The 16,342-nt window shown below is 50.5% G+C and overlaps 1 protein-coding gene across 2 annotated transcripts in view; it reads left to right on the plus strand.

Annotated features, from left to right (window-relative positions):
- Nucleotides 1-16,342, plus strand: part of MXI1 (MAX interactor 1, dimerization protein) — a 42,475-nt gene that overhangs the window by 16,935 nt on the left and 9,198 nt on the right. For both annotated transcript variants that reach the window (XM_027459943.3, XM_005014475.5), the window contains exon 3: nt 4,406-4,435. In XM_027459943.3, the coding sequence (XP_027315744.1) occupies nt 4,406-4,435 (30 nt within the window). The remainder of the gene's footprint in view (nt 1-4,405; nt 4,436-16,342) is intronic.

Consider the following 16,342-nt stretch of genomic DNA (forward strand, 5'->3'; position numbering starts at 1 on the left):
ATCTGCCATAATTTGGCCAAATTCTAAGCCGTTACAGGAGGTGTCAGCTGCAATGTGCCCAAGGGGGGTGAGCCTGGGTTTCCCTGCTGAAATGGCGAAGGTGCCACCCACGATGAACAGACAGCAGCCTGCGTGTCTGCTCCGCGTGCAGCTGCCCCTCTGATGTGGTTAGCTGCGGGCTGGGAGGGCAGGAGGTGGTTTTGGTTTCTGCAGGACCTTTACTTGTCACAGAAGTTGAAGGCAGACGAATGAGGCAGTGCAAAGGTACGAGCCTGGGCTGCGAGCTGCAGAAGTGCTGAGGATGCACAGCCGCAAGGAGCACCAGGGGGGAGCTGTGCTTTGAACTTGTGAAGTGGCCCAGAAAAGCAGGCCCTTGGGGGGGGCTTCACAGGCACGCTGGAGGAAACGAGAAGCTGCAGCTCTGATTTTTTTACATTTTTTTTTTTTCATTTCTTAGCTTCCCATTTGGAAATCGAGGATGCTTAACAGTAAACACGCGAAGTGCCGAGCCCCACTCCGGGTGAGAGCGCCGAAAAGCCTGTAAGAAAACCCCGGGCTCTGTATTCAGAGCAGGGCTTGGCTCGAGGCCACGCACGGAACAATGAGGAGAAAACAAAATATTGAATAGCTGCTTGTTCGGCAACCCCGGCTCCTCTTGGCCACGCAGGGCCCGGCGAGAGGGAGTTTGTGTGTGTGTGCCGGGGCAGCTCTCCCCTCGCTGGGAGCAGCCCCTGCTCGAGGGCTCTCAGGTGGAGCAGGAGCAGAGCTGGCAGGGAGCTGCACGGTGCCACCTTGTGCTGCTGGTGGGGGTGGCTTGTTTCATTTGGCACGAGGGCTCGTTTTGGGTTGGACTGGGGGGTTTTTCACCTTGAAGCATTCAGTGACTGGCGTCTTTTCTTTGACACAGTAGGGAAGGATTGATTTCCAAAGACAGAAGTGATGGTTTAAGGGAGGTGATGGTTTAAGGGAGGTGTGCAATACATCTTCTTTAATCATTTTGTTTTTGACAGTGTTGCAGGAGGCTTTGGGGACTCTGTGTAGAAGCAGAGGGGTGGGTGCCCTTCTGCAGTCATGGTGAGCCACACGAAGGAGCTCTCGGCCCCTCGTTGAGCTGCAAACAGGCCGCGGGGCCGTTTCTCCTTCCCCAAAGATGAACAAACAGCAGCAGATGCCCGTGCGGCTCTGTCCCCTTCGCTGCTGGAGACGGAGAATGTGAACTTTGGAAGCGATCTGACTCCATCCTGGGCAAGCAGCTTTGATCAGGGCCTGGGGAGGAACCCGACACCGCGTCAGCCTCGGAGCCACAGAAAGCCGAGCCAGAGGCTGGGCCAGGTGAATCGGCTGCAGCTCCACCGACGGCAGCTGCAAGGCCTCACCCACTGCTGTCCTTGGAGCTTCCCTGCAGCCCTCCCAGCGCTGTGCACTTGGTTTTGGGGGGTGCTTTGGGGGGTGCTCCACTGCTGTCGGAAGCCCTGGCGAGAGCACTGAGATCCTTCAGCCATAAGGTTTTGCTTTGTGGACGCAGGTGGAGTTGGAACAGAAGAGAGGAGCTGAGGATTTGTTTTGTCCTGTCACTCGGCTGTTTCCACTGGAAGTCGTTTCTGAGAAAAGCCTTGCGTGAAGGAGGGGGCAGGAGGTTAGCTCAGCGGTCCCAGCAGGGCTGGTGGGTCTTGGCTGGGAGAACGGGAGAAGGCACAGAGGAGGGCAGTTTGGTGGCCAAGCAGGTGTCAACAGGGGCAGGTGGGGAAAACCTTTTTACACGGTTTAACCTTCCAGTGAAACTGTGTAAAACTGAAAGGTCAGCTGTGTTTCATGCCGTGGGGCAGCTTTGTGATTTTAATTACAATTTAGAAGCAAAACAGCCAAACCAAAGTAGTGATGAGTGAATTTGTTGCTCTTTAGAGCCTGTTTCTCCCTGTCACGGTTTGTTTTGTTGCCTTACCCCTGCTCAGAGGACGTTTGGCCGCCTTTACCTGTGCAAGAGGGGTTTTATTTAAACAAAGACAGCATCATAAATTATCCATGGTGTCTCCTGCAGTGACGGAATTCAGCCTGGCTTAATGTTTCACCTTGTGCCAGGGCTGCAGGCAGGCAGGATCCCGGTGACTGGTGCAGAAGGGTTGGGTTGGTTCATCCGACCTTACACTGGCATGCCTGATGGTTGTGCTTCCCTGCTTCTTGCTGGTGTGTGTCTGGGATAAAGGGGGATAAACTTCCCTTTCTCCTGGCTTTTTGGTGGTGAAGTTGTGATGAGGATTGCTCCTGTTGCTGTTTCCTTGGCTCCTTTACATTAAGCATCTAAAACTCTTTCACGATCTCTTCCCCAGCCATTTTCAAAATGTATTCATTAGTATTTTCCCGCTTATGTAACGTTCCCGAAATTTTTAGGGATGGTACCAGCCCGGGTGTTCCCAATTCATCGTTAAGGAACCGACAGCTGTAGAAAGCTGCTTTTAAAGGAGAGCCCCGCAGCCAGTTAGTGCTGGAGCCTTTCCTGAATGGCAGCAGAGGTGCTGGGCAGCCTGGAGGTGGTGCTGGGAGGCACGGTGGGCTCTTGTTTTCCTCTCTGAGCACGTCTGTGCCTGCGTGGCTCTGATCTCAGCCTTGCAGGCAGGGACAAGGTGTTGCAGTGACACAGCTGGGGCATTCAGCCTGGCCTCATCCAGAAGCCAGGGGGGCTCTCCAGGTCCCCAGGTGAAATGAAAAGTGAATTTTTCCAAGTGTCCCCAGTAAAACTAAGGAAGACTCAGGCAGGTAAGGGAGGCAGCGTTCCCACAGGAGTCGCTCGGTGTTGCTGGGATTCTTTTCCTTACATTCAGCTGCAGGAGGAAGGAGTCTGAGGGGGGCTGTTTCTTGTGTTTTTGTTTTTTTTTTCTCCGCCACCAATGTGGTTTAAAAGTCAGAGCACAAATTCCCTGACGTGGTGAGAAACCTGTGACCCCTCTCAGCTGTGGTGTTCGTCAGAAGGCAGCTCGGTAATAAAGAGCCTCCGATGTGAGAGGAGGAGGGAGAACCTGCTGCTTTAATTTTGTTCACAGCAGTGGGCCAAACTTGGTTCTTTCAGCACTGGCCTTGATAATTGGCTCGATACGATGCAGGAATCCAAGGCGTTGCGTGTCTCTGGCTCCGTAGCTGCTGATGGCACCAAGATGACTGCGAAGGCTCCTGCAGGAGCACGGGGCACACCAGAGCAGCAAACGTGCTCCAAAGGACAGCCGGGCACTGCTGTAACGGGGCCTCCGGGGGGTTAACTTGCATCCGAGTTGCCCGGATGAATGGATTGTGGTGCTTTAGGCTTTGGGTGGAGATGTGGGGTTGTTTTCTGGCCTAAATCCGCATCAAGTTTGTGTCTGGTTGCTGGGAGCCGCCCTTCAGGTGTCCTGTGGTCGGCAGGCCGGGTGCAAGGAGTTGCTGGGGGAGTTCCCTGCGCTTCAGGATTTTGGCTGTAACATACCTGGACTTGAGGGCACCCCTCACCCTGCTGTGCGGGGTGTGTTGCACAAGCACACAGTTACAGGTTTTCTTCCTTTCTTTATTTATTCTTTCTTCCAGCTACCCCCAGCTCGCAGGCACAGCCAGCCAAGCATCGTTTGTGTTGCTTTTTGCAGCCGTCCACAGTTTATTCGTCATCTTTGCCAAAGTCCTAGCACCTGTTAGGTGCTCCTCCTCCCTCTTTTTGGAGGAGCGTTTAATTATGGCAGGGTTTCCCTCAGAGCACATCCTCCGTTCAGTTCCCTAATTGTAGAAATCTCTGCGGGATTCTCCAGATGGGGGATAGAGAATAATCTTCTCAGAGCTCCGGAAGAAATGTGATGCCAAATTACAGAAAATAGATCCTTTTTATTAAGCTTTGGGGCGCCTTTTACTCCTATTTTAAGGTGATCTGCTGTTAAAGGGGAACGTTGGATAAGTGACCGTCCTTTTTAAATAGCCCTCAACAACCTTCCCTGGGCTGCTAATAACCTGTTAGGTTAGAAACTGTGAAATGATTGAAGTCTGGTGGGGTTTTTGTTGCTTTTTCATTTGTTTGGCTGGTTGTTTTTGCCACTGTTACCATCACAGGCAGGAGGGTGAACTTGTGTGCTTCCGTTTTGCTTCTGCTTGGTTTCCTTTTCAGCATTCCCTCTATACGAGGGAATGCTGGCAGGGCACTTGTTGTGGTGGGCAGATACAAAGATCTGGTACAGCAAGCACCAGATCTGCACGTCCCAGGTAAGCACAGACTTTGGAGGGAAGGAATTTCTCCTCGGCAGGGGAGGCTGAGGTTACAGCTCTGGATTTTATTCTGTAGTTGTCTGGCTTTATGCTGCTGTGTGGCACCGGGGACGTACGCAGCTTTCGGTGGCTGAACTTTTAGTGCTGAGATTTCCAAGGTGGCTAATCCCAGTTTTTGTTTCTCTTCCAGGTCTACGCACAACGAGCTAGAAAAGAACCGGTAAGTAGCTGAGGAGCTGAATTCTGAGAACCGGGAGGCCGGCGGGTGGTAATGTGCTTTAACCTCACCACAGGCAGGTGTCTGCGATCAGCGTAGGCAGCTGGGAGTGACCACAGCCCATCACCTAGTTTTAAAACTGAGGGGGGGAGATGCAAAAAGATCTGAAAAAGCAGCCCTGCTTTTATTTTTTTTATTTTGCTCTCTGAAAAGGCAAGAAGTGACCCAGTTTTGTGACTAATCTGTATGCAGAGTAAATACTGTTCTTCTCCTGACACAGTGAAATCTGATTGGGGCACTTCCCATACAGGAGGTTGCTACGGGATCAGGTTTCTTGGGTGCGGGGTGAGCTGTGTTACCGTGACCCCAAAGGGCAGGGCCCTGTGCTCTACACCCTCTCCCTCCCACCCCTGGGCTGGGCTGCGATCATTTCTGCAGCAGAAGCAAACGCCATCCTAGCAGCAATCATTTAACAGGGGATGGCCAGGGATACACAGAGCCTCCAGGTGAAGACTGCGTGTGAATTGGGACGGGATCTTCCCGTGGAGATCAGGAAACCTGGAGCTGAGTACCCCGTGTGCCATGTTGCCCCCACATCCGTGCCCCCCTGGGGAGCAGCTTGCCCTTTGCATGGTGCAGGTGGCTTCTTCCTGGCTGTGCCTGTACCTCCTGGTAGCTCTGGGAGTCCGTGGGCTTGCCGTGGGCTTTTTTGCCTTCCTGGGGTGATGCAGGGAGGTTTTTTATTTCAGTGATGTTGCTCTCCCGTCCCCATCCAAGCCGTGAGCTCTCCAGGCCCAGGTGGAGCTCTGCTGGGCAGTGCTGGTCCTGGGCTTTTCCAGTGCTCTCTGCAGCTTTATTCACCAGTGAGGGGAAACAAAATGCAGTGCTTGGGTCTGACCCAGAATGGAGGGTGCTTTTTTTCTCCATGACAACAGTAAAACCGTCACTAATTTTCAATGCACTTATTTGCATATCTAATTGTTCCTGCACACACTGCCTGTTCTCCGCGCAGCTTTAGGGCAGAGCTGTCCCTGTCCTTCCCTGTACCATCGTGGTCTTCTCACGCTGGCCAGGTTTCGGTGGATCCATGGACAGCTTTTTCTGCCCTCTGCCCCTTGGGAGGCAGGCAGCAAAGCTTCAAACCTTGTGAGTGACCCGTTCCCTTGGGAACCTTCCAGTTCCCAAGGCATAGCAGCCCAGGTCTGTCTCTCAGATCTGGTTTTACAAGCCCCTGGTTTCACCTTTCTGTGAAGGATGCGCATTTAATTGCATTGGGTGGTCTGCACAGGCAAAATCCTGCACCTGGGGGTCTCCTTGGTCAGGAGCACTCTGCTCATGTCCCTTAATGCCAATGTGTCAGGCTGGAGCATCTGCGAGCCCAACTGGACCCCACGGAGCCTGTGCTGGGTTTGCAGTGTTTGTTACCAGCAATCGGACCCTGAGTTTCCTGCTAGAAGCACGAGTTTCCAAACTCCGTGGCAGCATTTTCTGAGTGAGGAGAATTGCTTCCCAGTTAGGTTCTCACCACGTTTTATTTGCTGCGTTGTTAAGTTTGTCAGCGTCTCCAGACTTAACTGTGGCAAAGATAAAAGCCCTGATACTAATGGCTTTGTGGCTGGCAGGTGCTCATTTTCCCTATTATTTGAGATTATTCCTTTTGAATCTCACTGTTATCTCCATTATTGACACACACTGTAATTTTCAAAATTGTCCACTATTAGGTCTCTGACTCTGTTTTTTTCCCCTCCTGTCTACGAAGAGCAGCCCCCCTACATTCAGTTAAGTTTTGGTTTAACCCCTTCAACAATCGCACGGCTTCTTTCAAGCAGCAGCAAAAGGCTAGCAGAAAAGCAAAGCTCTCCCCCTGCTTTATGAACATCCTGCTTAATTTGGTTTCACTATGGTAGAGCTCATTAAATTCTCATGTGTCAGGATTAAGAATATTTATCTGTTCATGTCCAAAAGTAACCAGAACTGTATTTTCAGAAATTAAAGCAGTGCCTTGAGCTGCACTCCCTTTCTTAGTACCGCAATATTTCACAAACACTGGGGTGTTTCCACGAAGGAGGTGTTTGATTTTGTCCCGAACGTTAACTGCAATGTGTGAGCCACTTCCCTTCCTGCTTCGATTTTGTGTTTTTTATCTAGAGAGATTGCAGTGACATTTATATAAGGGGCTCTGTTTGATTTATAAAAGATTAAAGTTAATTTGTAGTTATTATCTGTCATTAATCCTCATGCTGGAAAATTGTTTGTGTTTTCTACTTAATGGGGATGTGTTTCAGTTTCCCTCTGCCTGGGATGACTCAGAGCTTGCATTTCAGCAAGAAGCCAGCGCTCTGCCTCTCGTGCTGCAAGGCATAACTAAAGCAATGCTTCTGAGCCTTTTAACACGCCTACCAAAAATCTGACTCCCAAGCAAAGCCCCATCATTTCCTGAAAGAAAACACCACGAAGTGAGTGACTAAAATAGTCCCTCTGATAGAGCAATGTTTTCCCAAACAAGCACCAATTCAGGTTTAAGTTCCATTGAATGTGTACGTGTGTTACACACAGCACAATTACCCGGTGCTGGGAGCTTTTCAGACACCAGCCAGCGTTGGGAGGATGTGGTCGGTGCGGTGCGCGGCGCCCAGAGGCTTTCCTGCTCCTCTCTGAAGTGGCAGTTCTGGTAAACCGAGGTGGTGGTGGGGTCTGACACACGGTGCATCTTCTGGTGGAACAGGAGGCACGTTTAAGGAGCTGTTGAAAACATTTTTATGTTTTTATTTCAGGCTTTTTACATATTGACCTATTTGCTTTTGGTGACGATCGCATTGTAATACAGCAGAAAGGAGGGAAACAAAGCTGAGTAACTGGATGAGGAATGAATTGTTAGGGTTGGTTTTGCTTCTGGTAACAATAATGTAGCTCAAGCAAAAGATAGAGATGAGGAGGGACGGAGACATTGGGAGAACTGTTGGAATCAGCATTTTCTGAAGATCTCATGGATTTTGTGTCTGCAAAAGGTGACTTGTTTTAAACAGAAGGACGAAGTCTAAAGGCAACAAAACTGTTCCTAAGCCAAGTTGAAGTGTTGTGCTTAGTGGAAAGCACAGAGTGAAGTGGTGTAAGGTTGTTTCTCTCTGATATCCTTTGAGATGATCAGAAACAAAGTGAAGAACACAAATGTAGCAATGACTGGTGCTGTGCTTTTTTTTTTTTTTTTTTTTTTTAACTTGTAGCTTCTGTGATTTCCCAAACATTCTTGCCTTAACATCAGAGAAACAGTCAAACGCCGAGTATTTCTCCAAGTGGTCTTTAAGCAGAGCTGAGTGTTGCGCTGGGTTGTGTATTTGAGGAAGCAGATGAGATAAAGGAAAAAACCCTCCTGAACATGCAGGAGGGAACCATGACCCAGCTCAGCAGCCTGGTTCCCCTTCTCTAGGACAGGGCCTCGAGTGCATCTGTACTAGCAGGATGTTGGAGGGAGGGGAAAGCATTTACCTACAGAACATGGTGAACATAATGTGGTTAAATAGCTCTGGTGTTAAATGGTGCAGCTGTGTTGGTGTTATCTGGGCTGGGAGGTGGAGGGAGGGGAAATGGAAGAGGAGCGAATCCCTGCTCCTCTGCATGACCCTGCCTGGCCGTGCTGCTGTTGTGCGACACATTCTTGCCAGGGCAATGCGATCAGTGTTTGTCTTGAAGCAGCTGATCAATGTGGTGTTGAGTTCCCTGCTGTTTATCCAGGAGAGCCAGGGCAAGAAACGAATCCAGCAGATTTCATTTGCTCTCCGGAGCGGGCTTTGTTGTGTTCACTCCGTGCAGCAGCCGTTGACAGCGCGTATTATTTTCCTCATTAATAAAACTTGGAACCTGTGACGTTCCCTGCAGCAGTCAAACCACGGCCAACGCAGCTGAGCATGCATCTTCTGAAACATCCAAAGGTCAGAGCACGCCGTGATCCACTTGCTCCTTGGGGGAGCTGCAGCTAAACCCTCCCGTCTCCGTGGCCGGTACGGAACAGGAGCTGGAAGTAGCTGGCTGTCCTCAGCTCTGCCGCTTGACATTATCAGCTGGGACAGACATTTCTCAAGGGAGCTGAAGGATGCTCTGCTAGTTGAGGAGGTCTGGTAACTGTTACACGGCTGTGCCCAGCTTGGTTTAACCAGAGAGAGCATCTGGAGCTTGTGGAGCAAGGTGATCGGAGAGGTGTTTGCTCTGGGGAAGTCCAGGGGTGGTCACCAATGTTTAGTGTCAGCTTGCCTTTTGCTTTTACTGTGCTGCTGTGCTCCAGAACTCAGCAGCCAGTTGCTGCAAAACGGGGAGCTGATCTCTTCGACCACTGCTCTCCTTCAGGCCAGGTGCTCCCATGCACAGAAGCAGCATTTGGAGTCACTCCGAGTCAGAAGTCTGCAGAGGCTTTGTTGCACGTCGGCTGGGTAGCAGAACACTTTGAACTCTTAAGTAAAGCTGCTGAAAAGAGACAGTTTCCCTGCCAAAATTGAAAGGAAACAGAACGATCTTCACTTTGTTGGAAGACCTTCAGCACTGCTCGTATCGGAATTCCAAGTTTCAGTATCTGTGTGTGTGTGTGTGTATCTGTTTTGTTATTCAAAGTGATGCAGTGAGGAGTGAATGCCTACGTGGCTTCCTCTCTGCTCCCAGCTCTCGCCACCTCCCCTGTGAATCCAATAGCAGATGGAGAAGGAAGAGGAAAAAGAACAATGCTGCTGCTTTGAATAAACTATCTCCAAGCAAGATGTCTCGGTAATGCCACACAATAAAGTCACTGCTGTAAGGCAGTTATCAAAACCCAGTGCTCACCACAAAACCCTTCTCAACCAGTGTGCTGTTGGGACACTTCCTGATGTGTTTTCCTCCCAGAGCATAGAAAGAGGTGCCAGCATGCTCTGCTTGGCCTTGCCTTAAAGGTTAAAGGTCTGATGGTGAGAGTCCACTTGTCCTTTTGCCTCCCAGAATGGAGACTTCAGGAGGCCCCGCTCCTAGAAAGCCATGAGCTCTACTGCTGTGTGTCCCTGCTTGCTGGCTGCGTTCTTGCATTCAGCATCCTGGAACTGACATTTCCAGAGCAGAGAATAGAACAGGTATCAAAATAGTGCCTTATGGTTGTTTTACTGTTTTCAGAGCTCCAGGAGGGAGTCTGGTCACTGTTGTGGATGTGTAACGAAAGCCATCAAATGCACAGAGATAATACCTAATCAGGAGTTTGCATCAGTGCCTGCTTCAGTTCTTGCCTCGCTTCCCAAACTGTTATCCTCAAGTCTCTACCTGGGTGTGTTGCCAGAGTTTTCTTTCAGGATGCTGTCCTGAAGAACAGGGGCTGGGCAAATCCCCCCTGCAGTCCATGAGCTTGGGCCCAGGAAGAATCAGGCCCCAGGTGGGAAGTTGAGCACTCGGCTTTCTTGGCTCAGTTTTCGGTCATGTCAGGGCTTTGTACTTGCCATCTCCCTCCCAGATGTGTCTCGGGGGACTTTGCAGGTTTGGTTTTTGTATTTGTTTTTTTCCTGGGGTGCTGTTGGAGTGCCGAGGGCCAGAGGTGGTGATGCAGCAGCTTGGCTTGCTCAGGTGGCTGGCGCTGCTCCTGGGCCTGAAGGCGCTACGGGCCAACAGCCACTCGGGGAGCCTCAGAGAAGGTGAGGTAATAGGAACACGATTTCTGAGCCAGATTATGTGGGAACTGCGAGTTTCAGGACGTGCTCTGGGGCAAAAGTGAGAGCTGCCCGCAGCTGTCTGTGCACTGACCTGCTGCTGGTGCATATGCAGGGGTACTGCAGCAACACAGCCCCGTGGGGGCATCCCAGAGCGATGCCGTGAGTCAGGTCTTCTGCCCAGTGGTCCATTAAAAAAAATTACTGTCTGTTCTTCGAGGGCATCTTTTTGTGTAAGTTGCTGCCTGAACGTCACTTCCCATGAGCCATGGGGTAAGGTTTTCTGTCCCTCCTGCCTGGTAATTACTTACCTGTGAGGATGCATTCGGAAACCAGCATGACTTAGGGGAAAATGCACAGCTTCTGCGAAGGACAGGGCTGCAGCAGCTGCCTCTAGAAGTTGCTGGATCCAGGAGGGGCTGAGGGAAAGGGGGAGAGGTGACTGCAGCTGATACAGAACAGCTCCTGCACCAAAACCTGCCCTGGAAAGAGGACAGGAACCTGAAATGCGGCGTTCCCTCACAGGCTGGGTGAGTGGTATCAAGCAGCTCGTGCGTGGTCCCTGCTGATAACGCCGCGTGCCCCACGGGTGTGGTTTATCACGGGGGTGGTTAACAGCTGCTCACACCTCAGCCACGCTTGTACGGACGCCTGCAGCCTGCTGGCCACGAGCTGAGTGCTTGCCCTGCTCGGCTGCAATATCTCAGCACGTCTGATAGGGCAGCAGCTCAGCTTTAATGACTCTCAGGTCCATGCTCACTCCCTCGTGTGGGTACGTGCTGCTCCCCCTGCTTGTCCTTGCGGACCTGGGGCTGAATTCATGGCGCTGCCACGTTACCTGCAGCCCCTCCTGGTGTTCTCTCTGCTCCTGTCCAGCTGTTGGTGCCACTGGAAATATTTTCCCTAACATCTAACGAGGAAGAAAACTATTTCAGCATGGTTCTAGGAACAAAAAAGCCATCCAAAGCTGAGCGCCTCTGTGTGTTCAAAGGGGAGAGCCCTGGATGCTGGATGCAGTCAGCAGCTTTCGCAGCAAGACCGAATGTTAGATGCGACGAGTATGCAGAGCGATTCTGGCTGAGATAAGGGAATATGGAGGGAAAAAAAATCCTTTTCCTTTTTCTGACCGTGCCTATGCCACTTCACCTACCCAGAAAAGCGACGCTGATGCCAAAAGAAGTGGGAAAGCGGCCGGGAACACTCTGTCTCTGGTGGATACCCTACGTTCCCTGACCCCATAAGGAGGAGTGCAGGCACTGCTCTGCGGGCCCTGACCTCTTTGAAACTTTTCTTGGCGTGGAAAAGCAGCTCGCAGGCTTGGTGCTTGCTGGAAAAAGCACATATGGGGATGCATTTCCATCCCTTCAGCGAAGGGGGAGGAGAAGGGAAATCTCGTTTTGGCTGTGCTATACTTCAGGAACACATGCTAAAGCCCTCTGCAGTCAGGAGCGTCTCTGAGTTTCTTCGAATTTCGCTTTTTGTTGTCTTTTTTCCCCCCTCGGTGACCTCGGAGAAAAGCCCATGTGGTGGGGAAGGAGCAGGGCAGGAAGGGGGCCCTGCTGTGGAATGAGCACACGGTAAAGGGGCAGCAGTGGCCGAAGGGGAAGGCGGTGGCACAGGAGCAGCAGGTGAAGTGTCTTCTGCCCTCATCTTTTGACACTTGAATTACCTTTCTAAGCATCCTGCTGTCCAGACACCTGTGTCATCACTGAGCTGCGGGAGCTGAGCTCTACAAACTAACAGGGAAGGAGGCGTCTGATTGCAAGTACAGTGAGCTGACTGCAGGTATTTCTGTAAGCTCACAGGTTTGTTTTCTTTGTTTAAATATTGTCCTGATAGTTGAATGAATGCAAACCAATTTCCACCAAACTACAGGACTGGGAGCTCTAGCCCCTCTTCTTGTTCTTCTTCCCTAAAAAAACACAAACCTTTCTATGTTTGGTCTGTTCCTAGGTGGGATCCTAACCCTTTTCCTGCTGGGAGAATACAGACCAAGTGAGCGTAAGGCAGCTGATCCTCGCACAACCATTAATTTACTCAGCTGCAGCTGTTCTTGCTTGGGGGGAATTAGAATTACACCTGTCTGTGGCACTGCTGGCCGAAGCTGGGTCATAGCGATCTTCTCCAGGTGATCAGGAGTTCACTAGGAGGAACATCCTGAGTTTTGTAGTGGGACTGAAAAATATTTGATCCACTTTCATTTCTTATGGGTGCAGGTCTGCCTAAGGAAATGATTTCCAAGTGGCCAGCTTTATGCTTTCTTCTGTTTGAGTTTTGAGCAGTCTTTTATCTCTTCACCTTCGCACATGCCCAGAGAAGAGAAAGAAAATGTGAGGAAGATGCTGAAGGTAGTTAAAGGGAAAGGACAAGGTACAGACACAGATTTGGTTTTGCTTTTTCTCCTGCATTTTACCAAGTTATAACTTTCTAGGCGATCAGCCCTGCTCCTCTTTGGAAGAACTGCGTTGGCATCCAACCAGGCTGTGTTAGCGTGCTGTACGGTACCAGCTGGGCAGAAGCAAGATGTGCTCTCCAGCACCCCTTCTCAGCACCTTTCCTGGGGTGTGAGGCCAGGACGTGACTCACCTGCTATCGTAATGCCGGGAGTTGGGCTTCTCTGTTCGGGTTCTGCTGCTGAATAACATGTGTAGTTAAATTAAACCTGTGTGGCACTTAATGCCAGCTACCTCCTAGACCTTTGAAATATGTCCCTGCTGTTGTGTGTGTGCTGAAATACACACCCAGCAGGAAAAATAATGCTCCTAGGTTCTCTCTCCTAGTTGCAGTGCCTTTTTCCAGCCACACATCTAGTAATGACCTTGGCTGGTAATTTCTTTTTCCAGGGGAGTCTGAGGTTAAATTTAAAATAATTTTACAAGGTTAAATCACATGCACTGCTTCCTCTGTTCCAGATGTGTTCCCTCTGTACCTGAGAGGTACAGGAGATATTGGATGACTCCCTAAATATTTCTGACAGCACAGAGTGGCGTTAGATGAGCAGCACATGCTTTCCTTCTGGTAGAGAAGACTTTATGTAAACAAATATTCCACATGGTCCTCTTCTTGGACTGTTTTTTTCATTAGGAATTAAGATTTTCTTCCATGAGGTGAGGAAACTGGAATATATCAGGAAAGAAATGTGTGGGGAAGAACTCTGTCCTGTCTTGCAGACAAGAATACTTCTTAGCAGCAATAGCTTAGCTGTGTAATTTAGGGAATAGCTTTAATGACAAAAATGACCACTGGTACCACATCAGAATGTGTTCTTGGTTTTGGCGTATTCCCTGCTTATTATTTTGAAGGCAGGAGATAGTTTTCCCAAATAACAGACTGGTAGCATCCTTTATTCTTTCACTGGTGGACAAGTGGAGAGCTGGCAAAAGAAGCGAGTGCTGCGTTCAGCTGCCCAGTGGAGTTAATGGTCTAAAAATTAGCACCTAAGTCCAGGATCTTTTTTGTGTTATGAAGAAAGAGAGGCTCTGTTTTGAGATCCCATCTGTGCCTTTGCTGCTGTGACACCCCGTGCACCTCTGGAGCTTTTCTGCTGAAGCCGGGAGAGTGGCCCAGGGGCATAAAGGCGCCACTCTCCATCCACCTGGAGGAGGCTGCCTTGTGGCTCCTGTTCTTTCCATCTCAGGTGGTATTCGAGGACCTCTGCAGGTCCCTGCTGATTTATCTGTTTGCTGCTGTGAATCATGCTCGCTTTCTCCTCGAGAGGCCGGGAGGATCTGAACTGGAGAGCTCTTCTTGGTGGGCGGCAGCTCCGGAGGCAGGCAAAGCTTCTGGGCTCAGCATTGCCGCTTGCCAGCACCTGAAATACCTCGGCACTGCTCCTCAAACGCGTGGTGCTTAGCCAGGAAACCCGACCGGGAGCATCAAGAATAGCTGGCGAGTTCGGAAAAACCTCGGCTATCTTTGCTGGTGACCTAATTCTAGCCCTAAAGCTGAAAATCCGTGGGTCGCAGCAAAGCAGGTTAGTGTGTGTGTGTGTGTGTGCTGAACGGCACGGCCGCGCTGCTGGCACGGAGCAGGACACCAGGAGCAGTGTCACCGGGCTTTGAGGCTGGGAGCACGCTGCGTGGCCCCGGCAGGGTGATTATAATGGTGTTAGGGAGAGCGGGGCACAAGGCTATTTAAAGAGCAGGTCTCTATTTTTACCCGCCTTCTAACAGAGGTGGAGTTTTTATCAGGCTGGACTAATCGGAGCTTTCTAATTAGCCGGGCTGGGCTGCGCGGTGGTGTTGGAGGCTTCCTTTGCGTGGTCCCTGGTTGTTGGTGCAGGGTTGTGGCCATGCCTCATTGCCAGGGCAGCGGGGCTGTGATACCCCCAGTGTCAGGAGTGAGCAGCATCAGCAAGGTGGTGCCAAATGATCTGGTGCAGGAGGTACCGAGATGCAACTGCTGGCAGCAACTGGGCAGTGTTTTAGGGCAGAAAGAGAATGGGATGCAGAGCATTTGTCTGTCGTGATGGCTGTAGGGTTTCGGGTCCTGTTGTAAGCACAGCTGAGCCATAAAGGGGTTTGGCTGGTAGCATCGCGTGCTGTGCTACAGGAGAGCGAAGTTCGGTTCATTAGATTCACCAGGGATTCAAATACTTCGTGGCTAATGGCCAGGATCAATAATAATAGATCCTCAATGTATGATTTTAGGGGGAGATTAACTTTGATAAGTAGTAATAGACTCTGCTGCGGAGCATCTGTTGCTGTTTGACATCTCCTAACTGTCTAAATCTCCTTGCTGTCAAAGAGAGGCAGAGAGCTGTGGAGGAGCTGGAAGGGGAGAGGAGAAACTGATGAACAGGCACCGAGAGCGTGGCACTAGCTCTGGAGGAAAATGAAGAGGCAAGAGAAAATGCCAGGCATTGATTTAGTCGGCTCCTCTGCTGGGCAGACGGCCACCTATGCTGCTCTCATCACCTTCTCCTTGCGAGCTGCGGGCTCTTCCAGCTCATCTCTTACTAGTGAGCTGGAGCAGGCTGTCCCACTGGGGCCTCTGGAGATCAAAGGTGTCAGGAAAGGATGGGCAGTTCTGCTAGGGAACAGCTGAGAGTTCCTTCTGGAGGAGACACCTTCCAAAATGATGCTTTCTCAGCATGTTTTTTTCTTTTTTACCGTATCAGTATTCAAATTCATTTATTTATTTGCTCTTCCTTTAAGCATCCCAGTTTTGGGAGGCATGGGATTACGGATGGTCTCTCTCTTTTTTTATTGTTTTATTCATTTAAATCAAGATTCTCTGCTTCAGTTCCCCAGTTCAAAGAAAAAAGCTTCAAGATAGGCAACAAATGGGACCCAGAGGCCCAGCAGTTATTGTGTGAATAAAAAAAAAAAGCTCCAAATACAGCACTGCAGCTTCAGAATCGTAATGCTGCATTGCTCTGATTATTTGGGGCCTGCCTGGTGCAGGATTTCTGAGTGCAGCTGTGAGATCCCATTTGGACCTCAGCGTGTTTGGCACTTGTGGTTTTGTTCCAAAGAGTTTCCAGTCCTGCAGGCTGCCAGAAAGGGGGACAGAAGCAAAAACCTGTGGAGACAGAAGGACAGAGGCCAGTGGGAGCAGAGCTGAGCAAGCAGTTCGGCGTTCGTGGTGTTGCACCAGGTCAGGGTGAAAAGGAAGGCAAAAGAAACTCAGATGAAAGCGATCCTGTTCCCTGACGTGCCCCCTGAGATGGGCGTAGGGCCCTGAGAGTTGCAGAAGTGTCCTTTGCACAGCTGTGCCCGTGGTGGTGTGGCCTTGAGTGCTGGAAGAAGCAGCTGCCTCCTGTCCACATGGCTCCAGGTGCGTGCAGGGCCAAAGTGCCCATTTGTAATGCAGCATCGAGGTTGGTTTTGTTGTCATTCCTAAATTTATTTATTTTTTAAAGATAGAAATGCATTAAAAAAAAATCAAAAAGCCTTTTTTTTTTTTTCCTCCGATTACTTCTTCATGGTGCATTTTGTTAGCACTGCGGTACAGGTGCGCCTCTGTGCCAGGGAGCCGTGGGGAGAAATGGGCTGGGGACAAAGAGGCAAGTGCATGAGGATCTCGTTCAGCGTGGAGCAAACACAGACAAATAAATAACCACGAGAAGAGGCCTGGCTGAAAATGGGACAGAATGGCTTACTCCGAATGATATCACAGCTCAGGTGGAGGCCATCAGCTTCTAGCTGCGTGTTTCTGGACCGGGTTTCCTCCTAAACCTTGCCCCGTCCCCGCTGTCGGGAGGCAGCGTGTGCGCGTTTATTGCTGGCTGGCCGGGAGCCATGGCAGCTCCATT

The sequence above is a fragment of the Anas platyrhynchos genome, chromosome 6, assembly GCF_047663525.1.
Source record: "Anas platyrhynchos isolate ZD024472 breed Pekin duck chromosome 6, IASCAAS_PekinDuck_T2T, whole genome shotgun sequence".
NCBI lineage: Eukaryota > Metazoa > Chordata > Aves > Anseriformes > Anatidae > Anas > Anas platyrhynchos.